Source organism: Egretta garzetta, unplaced genomic scaffold (genome assembly GCF_000687185.1).
Source record: "Egretta garzetta isolate BGI_Z169 unplaced genomic scaffold, ASM68718v1 scaffold2, whole genome shotgun sequence".
Classification (NCBI taxonomy): Eukaryota; Metazoa; Chordata; class Aves; order Pelecaniformes; family Ardeidae; genus Egretta; species Egretta garzetta.
In genome coordinates this window covers 2938276-2960931 of record NW_009258894.1, presented here as the reverse complement: position 1 = coordinate 2960931, position 22656 = coordinate 2938276, and the positions used below count along the sequence as shown (strand labels likewise).

The 22656-nt window shown below is 38.2% G+C and overlaps 1 protein-coding gene across 4 annotated transcripts in view; it reads right to left on the bottom strand.

Annotated features, from left to right (window-relative positions):
* Positions 1-22656, bottom strand: part of GPHN (gephyrin) — a 267856-nt gene that overhangs the window by 169391 nt on the left and 75809 nt on the right. For all 4 annotated transcript variants that reach the window (XM_035889816.1, XM_035889818.1, XM_035889817.1 and 1 more), the window contains exon 3: positions 17337-17394. In XM_035889816.1, the coding sequence (XP_035745709.1) occupies positions 17337-17394 (58 nt within the window). The remainder of the gene's footprint in view (positions 1-17336; positions 17395-22656) is intronic.

Sequence of the window (22656 nt, the reverse complement as noted above, 5' to 3'; positions counted from 1 at the left end):
AGCCATCCTCAGAAGGCAATGTAAGTGCTCAAACGCGTCCAGTATTGTTTTCATTGGCAGAGATCTAGCAGAGTGAATTTTAAAATCTTTTCAACAAAAGCTAGTCTGAAATTAGCTGTTTATTCCACCACAGAGAAACCCCTTTATTTTCCCTTTTATTTTTCAGTTTGTATATTATGGGATTGCCATGGTTTTAAATGAACTGCATCACGCTTGGCTCAGTTTTTGCTGTTGTCAAGACTATGCTTCTGCTAAAATACTATTTGTCCAAATATAGTATTGTTTTTTAAAGAGTTTAAGGTATTAAAATTGTGCAAAACCCCCAAATACATGAGCTGTATCTCAGTTGTTTTACTTAAAGCAAAGAGGCAAACGTAGGGAACTGTGCTGTTATGATTACAGCTTCATGCCTGTTTATCAACTACTGGCTGCAGAGCCAGAACATGTGTCCTAAGTGCTTTTCTGCAGAAAAGACTTAATCACAGAAAAACTCATCATTTCCCGTCATCTGTGCACTTCTATTCCTGCTTCCTTTGCTGGGTCTCTCAGAAGTCAACTCAGTGCATGTGAAAGCTTTAATTACACTTAAGAGCATAAAACTTCACAAATACCCATTTTTTTTCATTTTTGAAACGCAACCATCCCTTTGGCTTTCTCACCTACAGAAGCATTCACAGTTCTGAACAATACTTAGACACATTTTGAGCTTTTGTATGTAGAGCAATTCTCTACAGTTCCCTGATTTTAAACTTAAGCATCTTCTCTTCAAAACAGCCCGAGGTTAATTGTCTGTTGTCTATTACTGCCTCAAGGTACTCTGTGAAACTAAAGCGGTAACTTCAGTGTCCCAAATGGCACTTGGCTTTACTTTTACACATTGCCTTTTTTATAAAGCATTATTCCCTAGAAATTTTTATTAGAATATAGACCACATTCCTTGCTCCAAATACATAAAGAATAGTTGTCTTCTGTTTTATCAAAGAAGGACAAGAATTTTAAAACGTCTTGATGTTAAGCTGTTATCTTCATAAGGTATCCTCGGATTCATAGCTTCATTTTCAAGAATGATAAATGTTAGATAATTCTCACTTATCTTAAACTACGTTCAACTACCAAGACCACTCCACTAGTAAGAATGCAGAAGAACCTTTTAAAATGACAGGACTGAGAAGTATACATTTCCATCAGGGACCAGCCTATTTGTTAACAGAGGTTTATGCCATCATGCAACTGAAGCAACACAGTGAACTGTTACAATATTTGTAATTTTAAAATACAAAGCTATTTTGATAGAGCATAATAACAGTAGCAAAGCAGATGATTAATAATGAGAGAAAATAGAAATGTCAGTCTATGCAGGAACGGTGAAAGTGAATACGTATTACCTTTGCAGTCTTAACTTTCCACCTAATCGTGTCAGAACGATGAGGCAGCTGAAATTGAATGTAAACGTTTCTGACAGAACAATCCTAGAAATCCTTGCGTATTTTTTGTAAGAGGGTATTTTTAAAAGTAAAACTCTGCAACCACTGCACCTTTACTGAACTCTGGTGATTCAGTGGCATTCTCTCCCTTACACATTTCTCTGAGGACAATTAAGTCACATCATTTCTGAAATCCTACTATAACTGAAAGGTACAGAAACAGTGTTACAGTAAGTAAAATCAACATGATAGCTATTTTATCATGGGGGTATCCAGAAAAAGAGCATATCAAAAGCACAGGGACAATGAAAAAGAGAAACATTAAGCTTTAATCCTGTATTAGAGTTTAACTTGAAAAGAAATGTTTTTCTCACCCTAGATAAGCACATGCTAGGAAGCACTTCCATAGGGAGCTCAAAGATATTCCAGAAGAGCCAATACTGTGACCTTGGCCACAGCAAATAACTTACGTGTACTGTAATATCAAAATATTCTGTTTAGCAAACTACTTAACCTTGCATCCAAATATATAACGCTACTGTTGTCCAATCACATACATAATCACTGTTGTCTCCACACACCATGGCAAAAATAATTGGCTTTTCTTACAACCATAGCTCTCTGACATAATTTGTCCATATCGATCCCACTTCCTTAGGAATCTGCTGCCTACACCCAAGATGGACCCACTTCATTTAGGCAACACCTGCACCCTGCGCTTGTGTCTCCCTGTGGCATCACTTCTTAGCTCCCTTATGTAAAAGCCATGAAGAGAAATAGATCCATAAACTGTGGCTCACACAAACTAAACCACCAGATAAAATATGGTGGCTATCGATGCTAATTAACACAATATGGCTTTTTGTCTCAGAAAAAAAACCGGAGGAAGCTCTTGGGAAAGCTTTTTTCTCCTGTGTGTTTGTGTTACAGGAGCAGACTTCAGGGGAAGAATTCCTTTCAGCCTGTTAACATATCCACTGGACTTCCTTACTTGAAACTGCTGGCATACAGTATTTTTTAATGTGGAATAGACCTCTTTCTGCAATTTTTTTGTGGATTATTTTAATGTATTCAAGTAACATTTCTGTGGTTTTTTGCAATTTTATAAACACCTCCCATGAAATTTTGAATGCTGGGTGATTTTCAGTAAACTATGAAAGGCACAGAAGTAAAATAACAACTTGACTCGAAACCAAACCTATGTAAACCAAAAGTGTGGGAGAATTCAAAATGCCTCTTAAAAATTCTATCATCTATGGAATGATTAGTACTGAGTAACCTAGAAACCAGCTAATCAGGCCTGTTTTTCATTACTTACTGTTGTGATGCTCCCTGAGCCAGTAAATAATTTCAGTAGTTTAGACTAGCCATCTCCAAAATGGGGTACCTGAATGATGATGACTAAGCCGATTTTCTTCTATGACAAGGTGAGCCACTTAGTGGATGAGGGAAGGGCTATGGATGTTGTCTACCTAGACTTTAATAAAGCCTTTGACACCGTTTCCCACAGCATTCTGCTTGAGAAACTGGCTGCCCATGGCCTGGACAGGCACACTCTTTGCTTGGTAAAAAACTGGCTGGACCCAAAGGATGGTGGTGAATGGAGTTAAATCCAGTTGGAGGCCAGTTACAAGTGGTGTTCCCCAGGGCTCGCTGCTGGGGTCAGTTCTGTTTTTACATCTTTACTAGTAACTTGGACAAGGGGATTGAGTGCACCCTCAGCAAGTTTGCAGATGACACTAAGCTGGGTAGGAGTGTTGATCTGCTTGAGGGTAGGGAAGATCTGCAGAGGGATCTGGACAGGCTGGACTGATGGGCTGTGGCCAATTGTACGAGGTTCAACAAGACCAAGTGCCAGGTCCTGCACTTCGGTCACAACCACCCCATGCCACTCTACAGTCTTGGGGAAGAGTGGCTGGAAAGCTGCCCAGCAGAAAAGGACCTGGGGGTGTTGGTCAACAGCCAACTGCATGTGAGCCAGCAGTGTGCCCAGGTGGCCAAGAAGGCCAACAGCATCCTGGCTTCTATCAGAAACAGTGTGGCCAGCAGAAGCAAGGAAGTGATCATGCCACTGTACTCAGCACTGGCAAGGCTGCACCTCAAATACTGTGTTCAATTTTGGGCCCCTCACTACAGGAATGGTATTTAAGTTCTGGAGTGCATCCAAAGAAGAGCAACGAAGCTGGTGAACAGTCTGGAGCACAAGTCTTATGAGGAGATGCTGAGGGAACTGGGGCTGTTTAGCCTGGAGAAAAGGAGGCTTTAAGGGAGACATTATAGCTCTCCACAAGTACCTGAAAGGAGGCTGTAGTGAGGTGGATGCTGGTCTCTTCTCCCAAGGAGCAAGCAATAGGACGAGAGGAAATGGCCTCAAGTTGCAGCAGGGGAGGTTTATATTGGACATTAGGAAAAATTTCTTCACTGAAAGGGTTATTGAGCATTGGAACAGGCTGCCCAGGGCAGAGGTTGAGCCACCATCCCTGGATATGCTCAAAAGACGTGTAGATGTGGTGCTTAGGGACACAGTTTAGTGGTGGACTTGCCAGTGTTAGGTTAATGGTTGGACTCAGTAATCTTAAAAGGTCTTTTCCAACCTAAATGATTCTATGATCCACTAGGGTGCAGGGAGAAAATATTAAAATATACCGATATTGGGGAGTGCGTGCTCAAAAATTTTTTACTGATGGGGTGCACTATCAAAAAGTTTGGAGACCACTGGTCTAGACCATCTTTTTTTTTTTTTTTTTTTAATACTCTGCCAGCACTACTGGGCACTCTGTAAGTACTTAGCTCAGACAACAGCATTTCACTGGTAATGATGGTACTATATTATGAATTTCACATCATTTGTAACCTTGATATATTGTGGTATGAGCATATATGTGCTGGAGGCTGGGGACACATCTACCATAGCCTGTTAGTTCAAAAAGGCAGTGCACTTTTGACACCTCTCTGCTTACCAGACTTTGGTTCATATCACAAAGTAGTCTTTAAGCATATGAATTGGAATCTTTTCAGATAAAACTTATTTGTAAGATGGACTTCAGCAGCACATGAAATCCACTCCAGCTGTTAACAGGCGCACAGTTCACAGAATCATACTAGAAGCAGTTTGAAATAAAACATATGAAAGAACATACGATGTGGATGCTGGATCTCCAGCTTCAAATGCTTTACCTTGTAGTTCAATATATTTTATTGGTTTGCATGACTTGGTAACAGAGACATGGCTTGAGATAAATGTTCAGTTCTTGGCACTAGGGATGTGGTGGTTAGGGCTAAGGAAGGTATTTTTAACTCATCTCCACACAGTTTGTTCTGATTTTGTTTAGCTAGAAGACACCCATTTGTGGAAGCCTTTAGGACCTCAGTTAAGCAAACATTCCAGCTCTGAGCACTGTCAGAGATGAGATGAGCCACTTTACCCAACACACTCAATAAAACATAGAATCCACTTAAAACTTTCCATTTTACATCTGTGCCCAGATACAGCTCACCAGCATGAAATCTCATCTAGATGAATCTTGTGCATCTGATAAAAAAAAGCATCTGAGCAAACAAAATGCCTCTAGCCACATGGTTCAACACGTCTGTTAACACTCTTTTACACCAATTCCTTGAAGGAAGTTTTTGGTTGGTTTTCAGTTAAAAACATTTCTTTTTTCCTATTCTGTTTTAGACAGTGGTCCTTACATGTCATAGGGTAACTAAGATGACTAGGGCACAACAAAAAAATTTAATTATCAGAAAAGTTTAATTAGGTGTAATCACCTAAGTACTAAATATCACTCTATTAATACAGTTTACAAGCTTGCATATCACAGGGAGGCGTGGTAGTCTTTGGTGTCTTCCTACTGTGTTTTTCCAACCAAGCCATTAAAACACAACATAAAAAAGCATCTAGATAGAAAACATACTATGGAAGCAAAATAAACTACACTATTCTAGCAGAATTATCTGCAGTCTACCAGTCACAAATCTTTTTCAGAAAAATACAATCTATTGAACCAGTTTCTGATGAAGAGATGACTGCTGTGTTCTAAGCAGATAAGGTTTCAGCTTCAGCAGTTTTAAGTGAATGCTTTCTGTTATTAGGAACTCCTTTTTTTTTTTTTCTCTTACAATCAGTAGATTATCAACCAATAGAAGACATATAGTCAAAGCTTCAGTGCCTGCTTTCAGGCAGTCTTACAATTTGCATAAATTAAGCATGAGAGTTAATTTAAAAAGTGCAGGAGAATTAAGGAAGAAAGTTGCTGAAATGCAACCAAATGTGCCACTTGTGTATGTTTCTGTCTCAGTCTCTTTATCTGTTCCTCATATGGAAGTGTTTCACACACACACCATTCTACATGGGCACCAGAGGTTCATACCTAACAGAAAAGGTTTTGTGTTCTGGTCTTGGTTCCTTTCCTAATAATTACTCACAGTCTTTTTTTTTTTTTTCCCCTTCCCTTCAGTTGCTCCTGAACACTGAGCTAGTCATAACCACCTTAGCACACTTCTCAGACCTCATTCTTAGATTGCAATAGTCAAATTAGAGCCTCCTATTTTATATGCAATTTTAGGATTTTTTCACACCTCCCATACACATCACTTAACATTGACCTCCACTGAATTTCATCAGATGGTTTGTCACCCAATCACTCAGCATTTCAATGGCATGATTTGCAGTTATACTTCATTTCTCTACAAATAATAACTTTCATAATTCACTAAGATACTACCTGTAAAGAGCTGTAGAACCTGAAGGTTTTTTTTTTTAAAAACCCCAACTGATCTCCTTTTTTCCTATATATACAGTACCAGTATTCATGTATTTTGACAATCATAAAAGGAAAGAACTTTCAGAAATCTATTTACCACAAGATCACACTGTAGATCTCCTTCAAACTCAGTCAAGCCCCTAACCAGTTATGATAGGACAACGTTAAATTTCCTTCATAGATCTCAAAAAAGAGTAACCAGAATATATTCTTATAGGGTAAATATAACCAAACATAACAATGTAACAGGTCACATGGAAAATGATTAGGGCTTTTATATAAACTCAATTTACTTATATACTTGCCAAAAGCTATTTGCTGCTTAATGAAGCTGAGCTATGTTTTCTCCTCTCACTCAGGCTAAGTGAGATCCCGTTTAAGAACTGACTATTCCAGTGAGAACGGAAGCCACTGAAAACATTGCCCAGATAACCATCATGGTCAGATGAAAAGCATAAGAACTAGGTTAGAGCAAGTAAGAAGATGCCCGAAGACCTAACTAGGTTTCAGGTGATGACTGGTACAGAGATATGTATTCAGCAAAAAAGGAAAATAAAAGAAAGCCAGAAGGAAGTCAGAGAAAATTGGTTACTATGGCCACAGAGAAAAGCAGAGGTATTTTTTATGCTTGAAAACAACAAGAGATTTCAAATCTCTTGTTGTTTGTTTCTAAAGTATTTAGTGAAGAAAGATTTAATAGACAAACAGGACTGTGGTAATGAAAAATCTGATACACATTAATCTCCCCTCTTAAGGGCAACAGCACTGAGAATGCTTAAATGCTGGGTAACCAAAAAGGCTTGCAAGGTCAACAATGGACCGGTTTGTCTTACACATTAACTTTCAGCTATTTTTCTTTTTTCATCCTACAGATACTTCTCTCTTTGCAAGAGAACTACAGAACTGTACTTCTGCTTTGGAAAGTAAATAATAATATTACTGAAATGATTTTATGTCATTGGCATGGTATTTCAACTTAAATGGACATACGATCTTCCTGCCCTTCCCTTCCCTATGCTGCAATATTCCATGATCTGCAAAACACAGGCTAAACTTCTTTCAGATATTCATAAGACCAAATTTCACAATAGAATATAAAATGCCTCAGTTTAAATCCTTCTCACATTACAACAGGAATTAATAACAATGCTTCAGCATCTTCTATATTCAAGACACAGCTTGTAAGAGCAAGGTAGCTTGGTGAGGGTCCCCTCTGTCATTTCTGGAGCCATGCAGTCTCCGAGGCCATAGAGCCGATGAAACATGAGATGGAAGACAGCAGGAAAACAAGAAGTGATAGTTCCTATTTTCAAGTGGAAAGTCAGTGAGTATACATTTTCAGCCAGAGCATCTAGGCATTTAATGTCCTTGCCAGGAAAGCAGAGGAGAGCCTAAACTCTGATCACCAACAGATGTAAAGAAATTCAGGCCACCCCCAGGTACCTGCTACTGTCTCTTCCAAATCAAAAAAAAGTCAACTGGCCTCTTCAGTTCCAGATGTCAAAAAGAGTGGATGCCCAGCTTCCCCTGCCCTGGTTGCTTGGTTTACATAATGTACATCTCTCAAAACAGTACAGAAGCAGCAAGGCAGAGAGGAAAAATGGAGCATGTCTGTAATACTGGTAATGGCAGCAGCTGCCTGGGCCTAAAACAAATCCCATCAAATGCCAGGGAATATCCACAAGGGCAGGGCTGAATCCTGTGGTCCAATAATCAGGGAACAGCAATACAGACACTTCAGCCATCTCTCATCTTACATTCTTTTTTTACAGATTTTATTTTGGTGGAGAGATCTGTGATTGCAGCGAGTATCCATCATCCTCAGAGGATAAGTGAAACAGATGAAAAGCCCCTTCAGTGAGTACTCCTTAAGGAGTTTCTATACAAAAACTTGAGATAGCAACAGCTATAGCATGGACAACAGTCATGTCCTTCAAGCAAAAAGAATCTTAAAACTATCAGAGCAGAAACAATCCAAGAGTCAAAACCAATATCCACAGCTACTCGCCTCACAGGTGGGGAAAAAAAAATTCCAATAGAAAAGGCATTCTTATGAAATGCTCGTATTTTGCTGGTGTGAGTGTGCCTGGAAGTGGTTCAGGCTTGCACAGCCAGGCTTGGCACCAAAAACGTAAATTCTAATCCAGAACCCGGTGTAATACAGACTGCGCTTTCCAGAAAAAGCGGAAAAAAGATCAGTTTTAGAAGAAACAAAACTAACTTAAAACAAAAAAGGACTAATGAGAAAAAAACTGACATAACACAACAGATAATGAAACCACAGTCAACTAGAAGCAATATAATATAATATGATAAAACATAATACAAATAATCAGCTGTTGACAAGAACTAAAAGAACAGAGCACAGATGCATGGCATGGGGGGATGAAGAGCTAAAAGCACATTATCAGTACTGCAAGGGGTGTAAAACTCTAGTCTAAGTGACTCCATATATGTGCTTATAGCATGAACACATACACATGGACAAACAATTAAAGAAAAGTAATTTTTTGTTTCATATAATGTTTTTCACGATTTTGTCACATCATCTCACACACAAACTTTTCATTCTTTCCAGCATGGAAACAACAAAACTCAGTAAGATAATTTAAGGATTAATACAGCAAGTAAAAACTCAAAGTTCCTTCTGTCATCTAAACAATGTAATTTACTCTTTTTGAGTCACATGTAGCTTGAAAAAGAACACTAATCAGTGATTGATAACTCGGGATTTAGAAATTAGCTCAGGAAGAAATCTGTGTGTACATCAGATAAACTTTAATTACAGGGAAATATGATGAGATTTAAAGTTGCTCTAATGTAACACATCCCACTTCTCAATTGTCCTAGCTGGATTTATGGCCATAAGAAAGTCTCCTTTATGGAAACCTGAAAAACAAGTAGGAGATCCAAATGTGGACAATTATCACTGATTTCATACACTAAATTGAGTTCTCAGGATAGTGTCTATTTTTTGTTACTGGTTGGCACACTTGGAAATCCTTTTAGAAACCTTCTTTTCCTGGTTGCCGGAGCAGAATGAAACTGTCTACTGGAGGGTCAGACTCTGAGTGCATGTTAAGAAAGTTAAAAGATAAGCCCTCAGTTTTAGCCAACACACAGTCCAGCATGACTAGTAATCTAATCATGGAAGAACACATGTGACCATCACACATTGCCTTTAAATCTTTTTCAACTTGTATGTGTAAGCTTTGAAATCTATGGAGATACTACTTGTTAACACTCATTAGACATTCAATTGATAATATCCTTTTATACCATGTTACTCAGTAGAGCTCTTGTGCCATGAGTTAGTAACTCTAATCTGAGAGGTAGGAGGAGGAAAACATTGGCAGAAAAACTGAGAACCAGAACTGTCCTTCCTGCAAGGCAAATGGTAAAGCTTCTTGGTCCTTTACATTTCTCAGTAATGGGGCTGGCAGGACCACATACTTTAAACAGCTTAAGCCTCTTCTGAAAGGTCACTGGAGGGAAATCTGTTTTTTGTTTGTGCTGGATCCAACAGATACACGGAGCGAGAATCTCAGCATTATCACCAAATTGTGATGCCTCCCACCATAAACCCTGGGGAAATATTCTGTGGAGACCCTTGGCAAATGCTGATACAGTTAGCAGATCAACATCAATACAGCGATGAAATAAACCAGATCCAGGTCTTAAACGCCTATGCAAAACTGGGATGACAGTGCATCTGTAGAAGATGCAAGAAATATTTAAATGCCCTACTGCCCACTATCAAGATCTGAAGCCAGTTTTGTGAAGTCTGATTACTTTGAACCACAATTCTGTTCTTATGGACTATCCACCACAGTATTAATGACTACGTTTCCTTCATTCACTTTTTTTTTATAAAGGACTATAAACTACTACTTCTTGAGAAATTGCTACTTACTTTTTCCACACATTGATAAACATGAAAAATGCTTTGAAGGATCAAGGTCAGTGTCTCTTGGCTGCACACAGAGCTTGCATGGGTTTCATCAGCTACTCCTACCAGCATAAAGAACAGGTTCTGGCATAACATATTATGTAGGTGTATGACACCACAAGGTCTACAAACCAGATTATCTCCAAGGAAGTCTCTGAATAGGTTGATTTTATTTGTAATCATTTCAAAGATGCGTATTTTTGATGGCAGAGTCCACCTTTGTTCTGAAAAGCAGCTGATACTGAAATCACCTTACTTTGTTCATAAGATGTTCCTAAATACAAGTGTGTGGAAAAGTTAAATTCTCATGAATTCCTAAGTCATCTAGACCAACTGACCTCTATGAAGACACAATGTTCCTCAATTCTCTTCTGGCTACTTCCCTCTCTCTCATATTTTTTATAATAACAGGTATATCAGCCGGAAAAGGATGGTTAAAGAAAGTGTACCCCCACTGATGAGCAAGACTGGCAGGCTGGTAACAGCAGATGAGGAGAAGGCTGAGGTACTCAACGACTTTTTTGCCTCAGTCTTCACTGGCAACCTCTCTCCTCACCCCTCCCGAGTCGATGGATGGCATGAGGGGCACCGGGAGGGCAAAACCCCTCCTGCTGTAGGAGAAGACCAGGTTCGTGACCACCTGAGGAACCTGAATGCACACAAGTCCATGGGACCTGATGAGATGCATCCCAGAGTCCTGAGAGAACTGGCCACTGTAAACTTTACGATGGTTGCTCTGAATATTCAAAGGGATGGCTATCAAAAACCACCATGAAAAATTGCACAGCAAGTTAGATGAAAATGTCAAAATCGGTAAGAAAGAAAGACATGGCCATACATAGAATAAACAATTAATTATGATGGCTGTGTACTTTCTATTACTTCATTATTTTATTCACTTATGAAAGCCATCATGTTACCATTTGCAGCACTTCCTTTGACTTTTTTTTAGGGTGAGGTTTTATCAAATGTGAATTTAGGAATAATTTTAGAACTGTGACCATAGTATAATGACATCAATGCTACCACAGTGTGATTCTAACTCTGTAAAAGTCATCATGTAGGAAGGGTTCTTAGCATATACTTAACTTTATCCATCTTTATTCATAAAAACACATACTTGGTAAGTTTCTCAAACTGCCTTACTTGATACTTCTTTCTGATAAAAAACAATATTCACACACGTGTAAGGGAATGAAAAAATATAAATTCCAAAGCCTTGATATAGCCTAAGTATATAAATCCTCATGAGGATATAAGAACCTCATGAGGTTCAACAAGGCCAAGTGCAAGGTCCTGCACCTGGGTTGGGGTAACCCCCAGTATCAATACAGGCTGGGGGAAGAAAGGATCGAGAGCAGCCCTGCCGAGAGGGACCTGGGGGGACTGATGGATGAAAAGCTAGACATGAGCCGGCAATGTGCGCTGGCAGCCCAGAAGGCCAACCGTACTCTGGGCTGCATCAGGAGGAGTGTGGCTAGCAGGTCGAGGGGGGTGATTCTGCCCCTCTACTCAGCTCTGGTGAGACCTCACCTGGAGTACTGCGTCCAGCTCTGGAGCCCTCAGCACAAGAAGGACATGGAACTGTTGGAACGGGTCCAGAGGAGGGCTACAAAAATGATCCGAGGGCTGGAGCCCCTCTCCTCTGAGGACAGGCTGAGAGAGTTGGGCTTGTTCAGCCTGGAGAAAAGGAGGCTACGGGGAGACCTGATTGCGGCCTTCCAGTACCTAAAGGGGGCCTATAGGAAAGATGGGGAACGTCTTTTTCATAGGGCCAGCTGTGTTAGGACAAGGGGAAATGGTTTTAAACTAGAACAGGGTAGGTTCAGGCTAGAGGTAAGGAAGAAATTTTTTACAATGAGAGTGGTAAAACACTGGAACAGGTTGCCCAGAGAGGTAGTGGAGGCCCCATCCCTGGAAACATTCAAGGCCAGGTTGGATGGGGCTCTGAGCAATCTGATCTAGTTAGCAGTGTCCCTGCTCACTGCAGGGGGGTTGGACTAGATGACCACTAGTGGTCCCTTCCAACCCTAAACATTCTATGATTCTATGATTCTATGATTCTATAATTTTCTACTCTTGGATCTTTCTCATTGGAGTCTGTTGCCTCCCAGACTGAAGACAATCTGAGACGAATGTGTTTCACCTATTCATAAAAAGGATTTTCATATATTAAACTATTAAGTGAACACATGTCTAAAGAAAAAAAGAGAGCTATCCTACCATTATTCAGGGAAAAGGTCTGTAGTCTTAAAGGTAGCCTTTAATACTTTATGCATATGGGCTTTCATTTAAAGAGCAACTATAGAAGAATTACAGGTGTTCTTTGAGGAGCATAAAGTATGTCTCTGTGTGAAAGGGTAGATAACAGAACTAAAAAAAATTCCCATCTTCCTCCAGAACTGCTTTACATCTAAATTTACAAATTTACAACCAGTACTAAGAAAAATTTCTAACAAGATTTCTTAAAATTAACTTCCAGAGGAGGTAACCATTTAACCTTGTTCTCTACACTGGAATATCTGTCTTGTACTGCAACTATTACAAGAATGAAATACAATGGCAATGTCTTTCTTGTGCATATTACTTTTATGAATTGAACACCTGCTGCCAAATTCATTTCTGGTCTTGAGATAATGAGATGCATGCATATGCCTACATGAAAAGCATATGGGGAAGCACTTAAAAAAAAAAAAAGAACAATTAAATTCCTTTCTGCTCTTCACTTGCAAATCCTAGCAAACCAAGTATTTTTTTCAGAAATCTGTTAATGAATGGCCTTCTCATTCAATCAGTCTTCCTCTAGAATAACAATCCTTCACAACATCATGTATTTCCTTTATAGTGACAGAATGCTGCAATCAAAAAGAGCATCTCTCATGGTATTATAAACCATAATATGCTATTGTTGACTTATAAAACTATCTACAGGCACATCACACAAAGTTTCCCTCATTGGTAACAGTCATAAATTGCTCTTTACTCTTGAGGCAAACTCCACATTGAAAGCAAAATTGTATTTTGCCATGAATGTCATTAAATAGAAATATAGAAATGTTAAGTTTGCTGCTATTCTTTTTCTCTCAAATGCAATTGCTTTAATTTCCAACCAGATGATGTTCTTCAAAACCAGCCCGATATGCTGCCCAGTCCCTAAGTACATGAAATTATGTGACTTGGAAGACCTCTCCTTTACGCACAACATACTACTACAACGGACAAGGAGCAAGGCTGAAATTTGCTAATGTATTTTGCCAACTTTGAAAAGCTCCTTGCTTACAGGATAAATAATTCTGATGAGAATAGAAGTCTAGAGGAACTCAAAACCATGACACTTTCCCAGAAATATGCTGCAATTCTTGTATTTACTGTCTTCATCAGTTCCTGCAGTATTTTAAAACCAGCAGGCACTGAAAATGAAGTGCCATTGCTTTAACTGGTTTAGAGAAACAACAGGAATGCAGATCCTGTATTTACATCCATTTAGGCATTCACTTAGGTTTTCCTCCTTTGAAAGCTTCTCTTATTGAAGCACTGGTCCTGAAGATCTGCGATAGAAGATATTTCTACCTTCTAGAAAAGCTTTCGGGGGAAATCTGTGATGGTATTTTCATATGGTTACCTGTTGAGCCTCTCACTTTGGGAACCTAAATGCCCAAGACAAAAACCTAGGGAAGGTAAGTTAAATCACACTCCATTTCAGGCTGATACAGTTGCTGAGGAATTGTAGTGGTGACCGGTTCCATACAATTCTTCCTAACCTTGGTGCATGAGGGTAGCTAGGGTACATGCTATCACTTCTGCCATAAATACTCCTGAGTCATATGCCTAGAAGCACGCCAGACACTACTTAATTTTGGTAAGCAGAATGCACTGCTTCGATTATACCCAACACTGATTGTATACACTCAAAGAAATGGGCACACATATGTACAGGCAATATTCTAGATACATAAACCATATGTGATCTCACAGTACATATACACACATAGTAAAATCAAACTCACATGCAAGGATAAAGATATTCTAAACACTCCAGAATGGAAACATTATAAACACATAAAATTTGCCAAGTATTGCAATATGGACAAATAAATTCTCCTATGTATACATATATAATAATACAGGTTATTTTAAAAATTACTAATACATGTAGAAACATGCATTTAAGTAATCTTCTAAAGATACTTTTCAACTGCCAGGTATATTAAGGCTTAAAGAGTTTTTCTTCTTCCATAAACTCAGAGATACAGTCTCTGCTTACAATGGTGTTCTACCTAAGATGTAATTACATGTATTAACAAAATCAATAAAAATTATTTTGAGCTGTAAAAGAGGTTAATCTACCACCTTTTCCAGAATATATGGAAATGTTGTCAAAAAGACTTATTTATTTGTCATAGTAATTACTGCTCTCTGCCTGATAAAGTACCCTCCTTTGCCATTTAAGCACGCAGTTTACTTTGTAAGGGCCATCAGAAAACATGAATATTCCAACTCCTGTGAATATAATTCAGCAACCCATCAAGTTAAATCATATATTAAAACTGGAGGTATTCTTCTTGCATATTTCATCAAATTAAACCCCTTAATATTTCATGTTTAAATAGGGGAGGGATAGTTGTGCGGTAAAAAAAGTCTGAACTATTGTGCATAGAAGAAGATTCTGTCCTCTCTAGAAGTAACATTCCAATAATCCCAGCTGCTTTCTCTTTTATTTCCTCTTCTCTCATTTTTCTACTCAAATCTGCTTGGAAAACCTTTCAGAAGTTAAGACTCCCCCTATATTTACTGCAAGAATACTCAGTCTCCCTGTTTGCCAGCTGCTATTCAAAATACATATATGCAAGAGAATACTTTTCCATATTCGATACAGATTTGTCCATTATACTCACTGCTAGTGTGTCTTAGCATCTTCCAGTAGTGCCTTATTTCATAGGAATAACACCTATTGTATTACAGCTTGAGCAGTTCAATCATTTAAGGTGTGAGAGGTGGACTAACTTCAGTCACAACCTAAAAAAACCCACTACCCGAACAAGACAAGGCAGCTCCCAGAAACAAATAAGGAAGGTGATTTTTCCCAAACACTTTAAATAGCTCTGACTTAGAACAATACAATCCTCCCTCCACACTTACATGCTGGCACAACAGAGATCAATGAGTAGCCCATCCTTTGCAGTTTCCTAGGATCTCAAGCATTTAAACACCAGCTGAGTAAGAAAGAGCTGAAAAATCAGAACAGGCCTCCTTAGCAGGTGGGGAGAAAAATACATTACTGTGACTACTGATCTTGCCTAATACAGTAAGTTCCTAAAACAAAAATTATTTATTTCCCAGAATTCCATTTTTCTTTGTTCACCTAACTCAGTTTGCACAACGAAGCCAGAAATATCAGCTTCCTTTTCTCCACCTTCAACATTAGCAAAATGTCAGTAGGTCTGGATTTCTTTTATTAAAGAAGAAAGATTATGGTTTAGGGTTTTTGTTGGTTTTGTTTTTATAGTTCTGGTGCAGTTCTCTGAACATCATGAAAATACTACATAACACTAGTAAGTTTTGACAACCTTCTGTCCTGGTTTCGGCTGGGATAGAGTTAATTTTCTTCATAAAGGCTAGCATAGTGCTGTGCTTTGGATTTAGTACGATAAGAATGTTGATAACACACTGATGTTTTTAGCTGTTGCCAAGTAGTGCTCAGACTACTCAAGGACTTTTTGAGCTTCTCCTGCTCACCCAGGTGCATAACAAGCTGGGAGGGAGCACAGCTAGGACAGCTAACCCAAACTGACCAAAGAGCTATTCCATACCATATAACGTCATGCTCGGGGGGGTTAGTTGGTCGGTTGCGGGGAGAGTGATCGCAGCTCAGGGAGTGATTGCAGCTCGGGGAGTGATCGCGGCTCGGGATGGGCTGGGCATCGGTCGGCGGGTGGTGAGCAATTGCGTTGTGCACTGTTCGTTTTGTATATTCTGTATATTCTGTTACCATTCTCATTATTACTATTTTTTTTTTCCTCTTATTAAACTGTCTTTATCTCAGCCCACGTCTCTAACTTTTTTTTTCCTTCCCGATTCTCTCCCCCATCCCACTGAGGGAGGGGGGGAGTGAGTGAGGGGCTGCATGGTGCTTAGTTGCCAGCCAGGTTAAACCACGACACTTTCTTTCTTTCTTTCTAACACCAAAGTCTAAACATTGGATCTATCCTAATAAAACATGCTCCTCTTGCTAATTCAGGTTAGAGGAGTCCATGAATCTCAGAAGAGAGAAATAAATTTTGATTGCAGCAGTGTGGTAACTTTGACTGATGCAGATACAGGCAGTCACTGTATTTGTTTACAGTGGGTTTGATGCTAATTGAGGAGGAATAAATTCTCACAACTGTACACACTGCAAAGCCATGTCTAGATCAAATGATTACATAACCACTTCCCTTTACTCGATTTTAAACTACTTTTGACTCCCTTTGCACAGCTGAGAATGAATCTATGAAACAGCACAATGGGTTAAGTAATCACAATGAGCAAGCAATATGTCAGACTGATTGACCTCCAATCAAATAAAGTACCAACTACATAGACCATGCTACAAGATCTAGGCCAAATTCCCACCCAACTTTTACTCCACTGAAGAACAAAATTAACAAAAATTGCTGAAGTAGTTTCCATGAGCGGACTCAGCTAAAGTGAGCTTTGTCATAATGCACACTGCATTGGAGGTATTCAGTATTTATTGTTATCACTCATCAAAATCAAAGAGCTTTTAATGATTTTGAGTACCAATGACTTCATACCATCCCCTTCTTAAGACAGATAATATTGAAAAAAATGGACGTGCTTTTGATCTCAAAGCAAAAGGACACTACATTCATCTTTATTTTTTGCTATGAAAATATAACTCAATGTTCACAGTAGTCCTGCATCTGTCTTCAAGTAACAAAACAGAAATATGTAGAATAACACAGGTTTCTGGCATCAAACAAACCCTGCTGAAGTCAACTTAAGCTGAAGGTAAACTGTACCGCAAAAATAACAAAAATTCTATTTTAGTTGCCTAAATATGGATCTAACAATTTTACTTTAGATACTCCTCCCCCCGATACACTTCAAAGCAAGAAATAAAATGGCTCTTTATTGTAACATTTCTGTAATTCTCCAAGCAAAGAAATTCAGTGTTGAAAGGCAGTAATACTGTACCTTGATTTCTTCTATTTCATCTGGCACTATCTTGTATGCAGATATAGTCCCACCCAACCTGAAATAAGGAGAAGAAAAATGTTCTCTGAAATCAGTAGAAAAATGTTCTCAAGATCAGTTAACACACAGCACAGCATGTTAATGGTGCCATGACTTGTTCCAAAACACAAATATCCCTCCTACCAATTTAGAAGTAAAACCCACGAAGCTTCAAAAGAGCAGCAAAAAAACCCCTTTCCTTTCTTTATGCAAAGAAAAATCTTCATGTGATTAACATAAACATTAGAAACAAGGTGTCCTTCACTAGCCTGAAAGATAAGAATTAGGTCAACCAAGTGGAATTACAATCACCAGGATGTTATTCTTTGTATTAAAATCCATCAGTCATCATATTCTACAATTTCTTGTTTATTGTCTAAGTCATATGAATGAGTTTAAATGTTTGAAGCCTGATGTGCTTTGTGTTCAGTATTTCACTAAGCTGCTATACAGTCTTAAATGCACCCAAATGCAATTCCAAAAATTGACATTTTTTAATTAGATGTGCATGTACAGACAACAAACCACACAGTCCCTATGGCTTCCATGTTTCAAAAGTCTCTGGAATTCATGATTGGTAATAAAAAGTGGGTTATGTGCAATAATTGGCACTGACGTCGAAAAATAGGGTGCTTTGTTCCACACTGAACTTACTTGTCTACTTTCCGCAAAAGTTTATGGTAAAGAGTTTTTCACATACTGAAGATGCATGAATAGCATGTACTATAAATGGTGGTAAATATTACATTTTCCCCAGAGACATGCAGACATGGCTTCTTTTATTTCATGAAGCAGTATCATTGATAGTGACAATTCAGACCTATAAATATAACTGCACTAATGACCTCCCTGCTGGCTCTGCACAGCAACACTAGTCATTTTCTGGGTCCTACAGAAATGGAAATCACATAAAAAACTACTTATTGTTGTCCTGGTTAAACCGTGACAATTGTAAAGCAGTAGAAGCTATCAAATGTGTATTCGTATTATCTCCCTATTACTGGAATTTTTCCTTCCAGTTGTCAGCATTTCTACATAGACGTATTTCCTTATATTCAATCTTGAAATTATTACACATATTGTTTAGTCAACCTAAAAAGGGGAAGAAGAGAGTAACAGAGAAAGTACATTAAGATTTTCCTGATTTTCACCATAAGCCTTGCCTTTCCATATCTCTACAAGTAAGTCACTCTCAGAAATTAACGGTTTGAAAGCTTTAGACAGAAGACTGCATAGGAAAGGTCAAGTCTGACATCCATCACTGCTCCAAGTAATATCAACTATGATTACCAAGGTAGAGACAGGGTCCAAACATTACAGCATTCAAATTCATCATGAACAATGAACAACTATTTCCTCTGCAACTTCAATTGCTGCTAATCCTCAATGCAGTTGAAAATTGGAGAGAACTGAAACTTTTTTTGCCAGAGCAAGTACAAATATGAGCTTTTATTCTTCACTATATCTGACCTTTGTTCAAATGGTGTTTCCAGGGATAGCTACAAGAAATTGGTTTGAACATCGTGATGAAGGACTGCTTCATCATACTGTGACAATGGTCAGATGGCTCAGATCATGCTATCATTGCACTTGACCAGTTCTATTGCTACGGGAATGAGGTCCACAAGAAAACATTTTTTATTTAGTTCTTTCAGATCCATGCCTGTCCACACTCTGGAATACCCAAAAAATAACTTCATTGACTTTCTATCCTCTAGCAGAAGAGGAACACCGAGCCTCTGCTGCCAGCACTCCACCAGCAGGGAATTCCACCTGGCAGATTTCTTTATTGGTCACCCTCGGCACAACTATTAAGCACTTTCTTGGAATACATCAGAATTTTTTTTTTTTTAAATCAGCATAATAGACTCGTTAAACTCTCTAGCTTCCATAAACCATTAATTAGCATAATTTTCCGCAAAGACTTCTACAAAGTTTTGTGTCGAGTTTAACATACTCTGACTTTGCCAAGTTGCAGTCCAAACAGTAGCACATTTTAAAGTCAAATGTCAGCTACCACAATTCCACATTTCTGACAGAGAAAGATATATTAAAAGTTATGTTACTGTTTAAATAAACAATCTCTCACCTTATAGCTCCAGCTCACCATATCTATCTTAATACATTTTCAATCCTACATGGACATCTTTAGCTTAAAAATCTAGACTAAATAACAAACTTGAAATTGAAAGAGACCAGAGACACATAAATATACAATTCTATAAATGCCTCAGCGTTGAAATCAAGTTTTTAAGGAAGACTATGTTTTCTTAATTTCAGAACATTAGATTTCACTCCATCTTACAACTCCTGGAAGAGAGGCGCACCGCAGCAGACTGCCAGTTAAATGTGATACTGTACAGGACATCATAAAGACATATGACTTTGTGTATCAAGTTTGATTGTGAGTTTCACTGAAGTTTAATGGCATCACATGCAGTGGAAGGATTTAACACAGTTAAAGAGGCAGTTAACACAGCCTGAACTCTTCTACTGCTCATAAGTATGATATATCTGAGAATTTTTGGTTTTGCTATATAATAATGTATCTATGAGAAAAAGGGATTTAATCTGCCTATTTGGCAGCCTGTTAGTAGCGAATAATAACATACAGATAAGAAACAGCCTGGTTCTCTTTCTGGCAAAATGTCCTGATCAGCTTCAATTTCACACACAAAATATCATGCCATACAATTCACTCGCAAATGAAACTTTAGAGGCAGAACCAGTTGTGAAACATGCTGCATATTCTTCACTCCAAAATCATAAATCCCAGTTCATTCCGACCACATGGTAAATACTCTGAAAAGAAATTTGGAAGTGCTTAGTTTGTTGTTAACAAACTGCTATTACAAAATCTCCAATGGTCAGCGAAATCCACAGTGTAAGGAACTACACAATGTCACGCACACAAAAGTTACCATGAAAACCAAAAACATTGTGGTGAATGGTAAGAAAGAACAGCAAAATCAAGGCAAACTGAAAAATCAATGCGTTAATTGCTATGTCCAACTTAAGGAAAAATTTATATTTTGAGTATTTCTCTGAATTACATTTAAATGTCACTATCTATTGTGACCTGTTTGGAAGTTTCCTTGTTATTTTGCAAATCCTTTATTTGGTCACTGACACCTGAAAGAACAGAGAGACCAGACAATTACAGAGAGGAGATTTCAGCTACAGGATGATACAGAGTCGGTGACATGGGACTTGCACATGGCATACATTTTTTCATTTTCTTGGGAGCAACCTCTCTCTGCAGGTTGGTTTTGTTAAGACATTTTACAGAAGCTTTTTTGATCACAGTTTTTCAAGAAGCAATTACACGGCGATCAGAAAAGCAAAGGACCAGGTAGCATGAGTACACATTAACTACTGTGGGCTTTGTACACTACAATATAATGCAGCAAAGAGCACATTAGAAGGGCCAGAATTCAGTTCACCAGGGACCCAATTTTTGTGCAGATTCACTCTTCATCTTTCACACATTTTAGTTTTATTATAGATTTTATTATATTTTTTTCTAGTTGAACAACACATCCAGCATCCTACAATATAAATGGCATTTTATCTCAGAGCAAATACACAACCAACCAAGAGCAAAGGTAAATATACAGACAGCTGCTTCCAGTAAGCTGAAAAGACTGTCACTAACTTCACCTAGAGACCTACTGTACAAAGTCTTTCTCTTCCAAAGTGCAGTATTTTCACACTACATCAAGCCATGTTACTTAAGAGTGAAATTCTTTTAAATACTAGCTAGCTTTAATTTTTCACAAGTTTACGTAAAAGATAATCTCTGAAAGGTCCCACAATTTATATTCAAATTTCAATAGACATCAGCCTCATCCGGTCTTTATCATACCCTGCATGTAACAGAGACACCCCAGTTCTCATATCCCTTTGCAGAAGAGAAATGAAGTTACTCCTAGATGTAGAAATTAGAGCTGACACAATAAAAACAAAGAACCACACGTTATATTGGGATAAACTGGTGACGGTCTTTGAATCAGGAAAGATAGAATAGAGATTCTATAAAAATAATTAGGATATAATAAGTCTCATATAACTACTTGCATGGGAGTTTGTGAAAGAATAGAAACTTTGTGTCTTTTTTAAGGTAACTATTTTAGGAAAAAAAGTGCATCTCAGGCTGACATATAATGCATAGACTGGGTTTGCAGGAAGTTCACCAAAAGGACTCAGGAGACTGTTGAAAGCGAGGTTTCTACAGCAACCTAAGAAATTAGCAAAATATAGGAAATAAACTGGAGTGAGGCCAATACAGTTGTATTGGAACAGACAGAAGCTTTACTATTTCACAAATTAAAGCAGAATATCACTGAAGAGGGAAAACTTGGACTTCATCCAAGTTAAGGAAAGTTAAAAACCAGGAAGTTTGTGCTCAAATGGAGGCAAGAAACAATGAACCACAGCCCAAATGGGAAGAGAACTTGAGAAGACAACACTTAAAGAAAAACAAATTGCAACTCTGTAAACTATCCATTATTTTAATGTTATACTTTTATGGCCTGTTTGCTGTATGTTTCAATACTCTTATTTAAAACAGAAACTGAATTTCTCATTTTAAAAACATTTACTCTGGATATAAGGTTAAAATTATTACCATGTTATTTTCCATACAGTTGCAAGTTGGTCTTCTGAATGGTTTTCCCCTGTGACCTTGTACACGTGTACATGCTGATGGACTCACTGGATTATTATTGCATGGCTACATCACATGCAAGATACTTGTGCACTTGGCCTGAATCAATACTGGTCAGTTTTCATAATTTGAATTCTGACCAAAGATATGAACACAGTCTTTATATACAGTTCCACAGTCAGTGACTGCGAGAAGCAGCTGAGCTATTGATTCATCCATTAGCTTAATAAATAAATCATACCAAATGCAATTAAGTCAATTTTCTAAAAATAGCTTGTAGCCAGCTTGGCTGCTGTCATCTGCTGAAGTTCTCCAAAGCCCCTTTAATTAACATTAATCTTTCTTCAGATAGATCACTTTGTCTAGATATCAAGTTGTCACTAAACCTCCCAGTGAAACTGTGCTTCATCTTTAAATGAAAGCAGAACTCAAAAACACCACAATTTTTTTTTTTTTTCCACAGATCCATCTCATAAATATATTTGTTATCTACCATCAGGATATTCTACCTTTGACTGATTTACAAATCAAGCAGAATATTCAAGAGAGACTTTGCTTGTAAGCAGATCAAATGACTGGGAGCCAGACTGGCTATTTCTAATTCTGAAGACATGT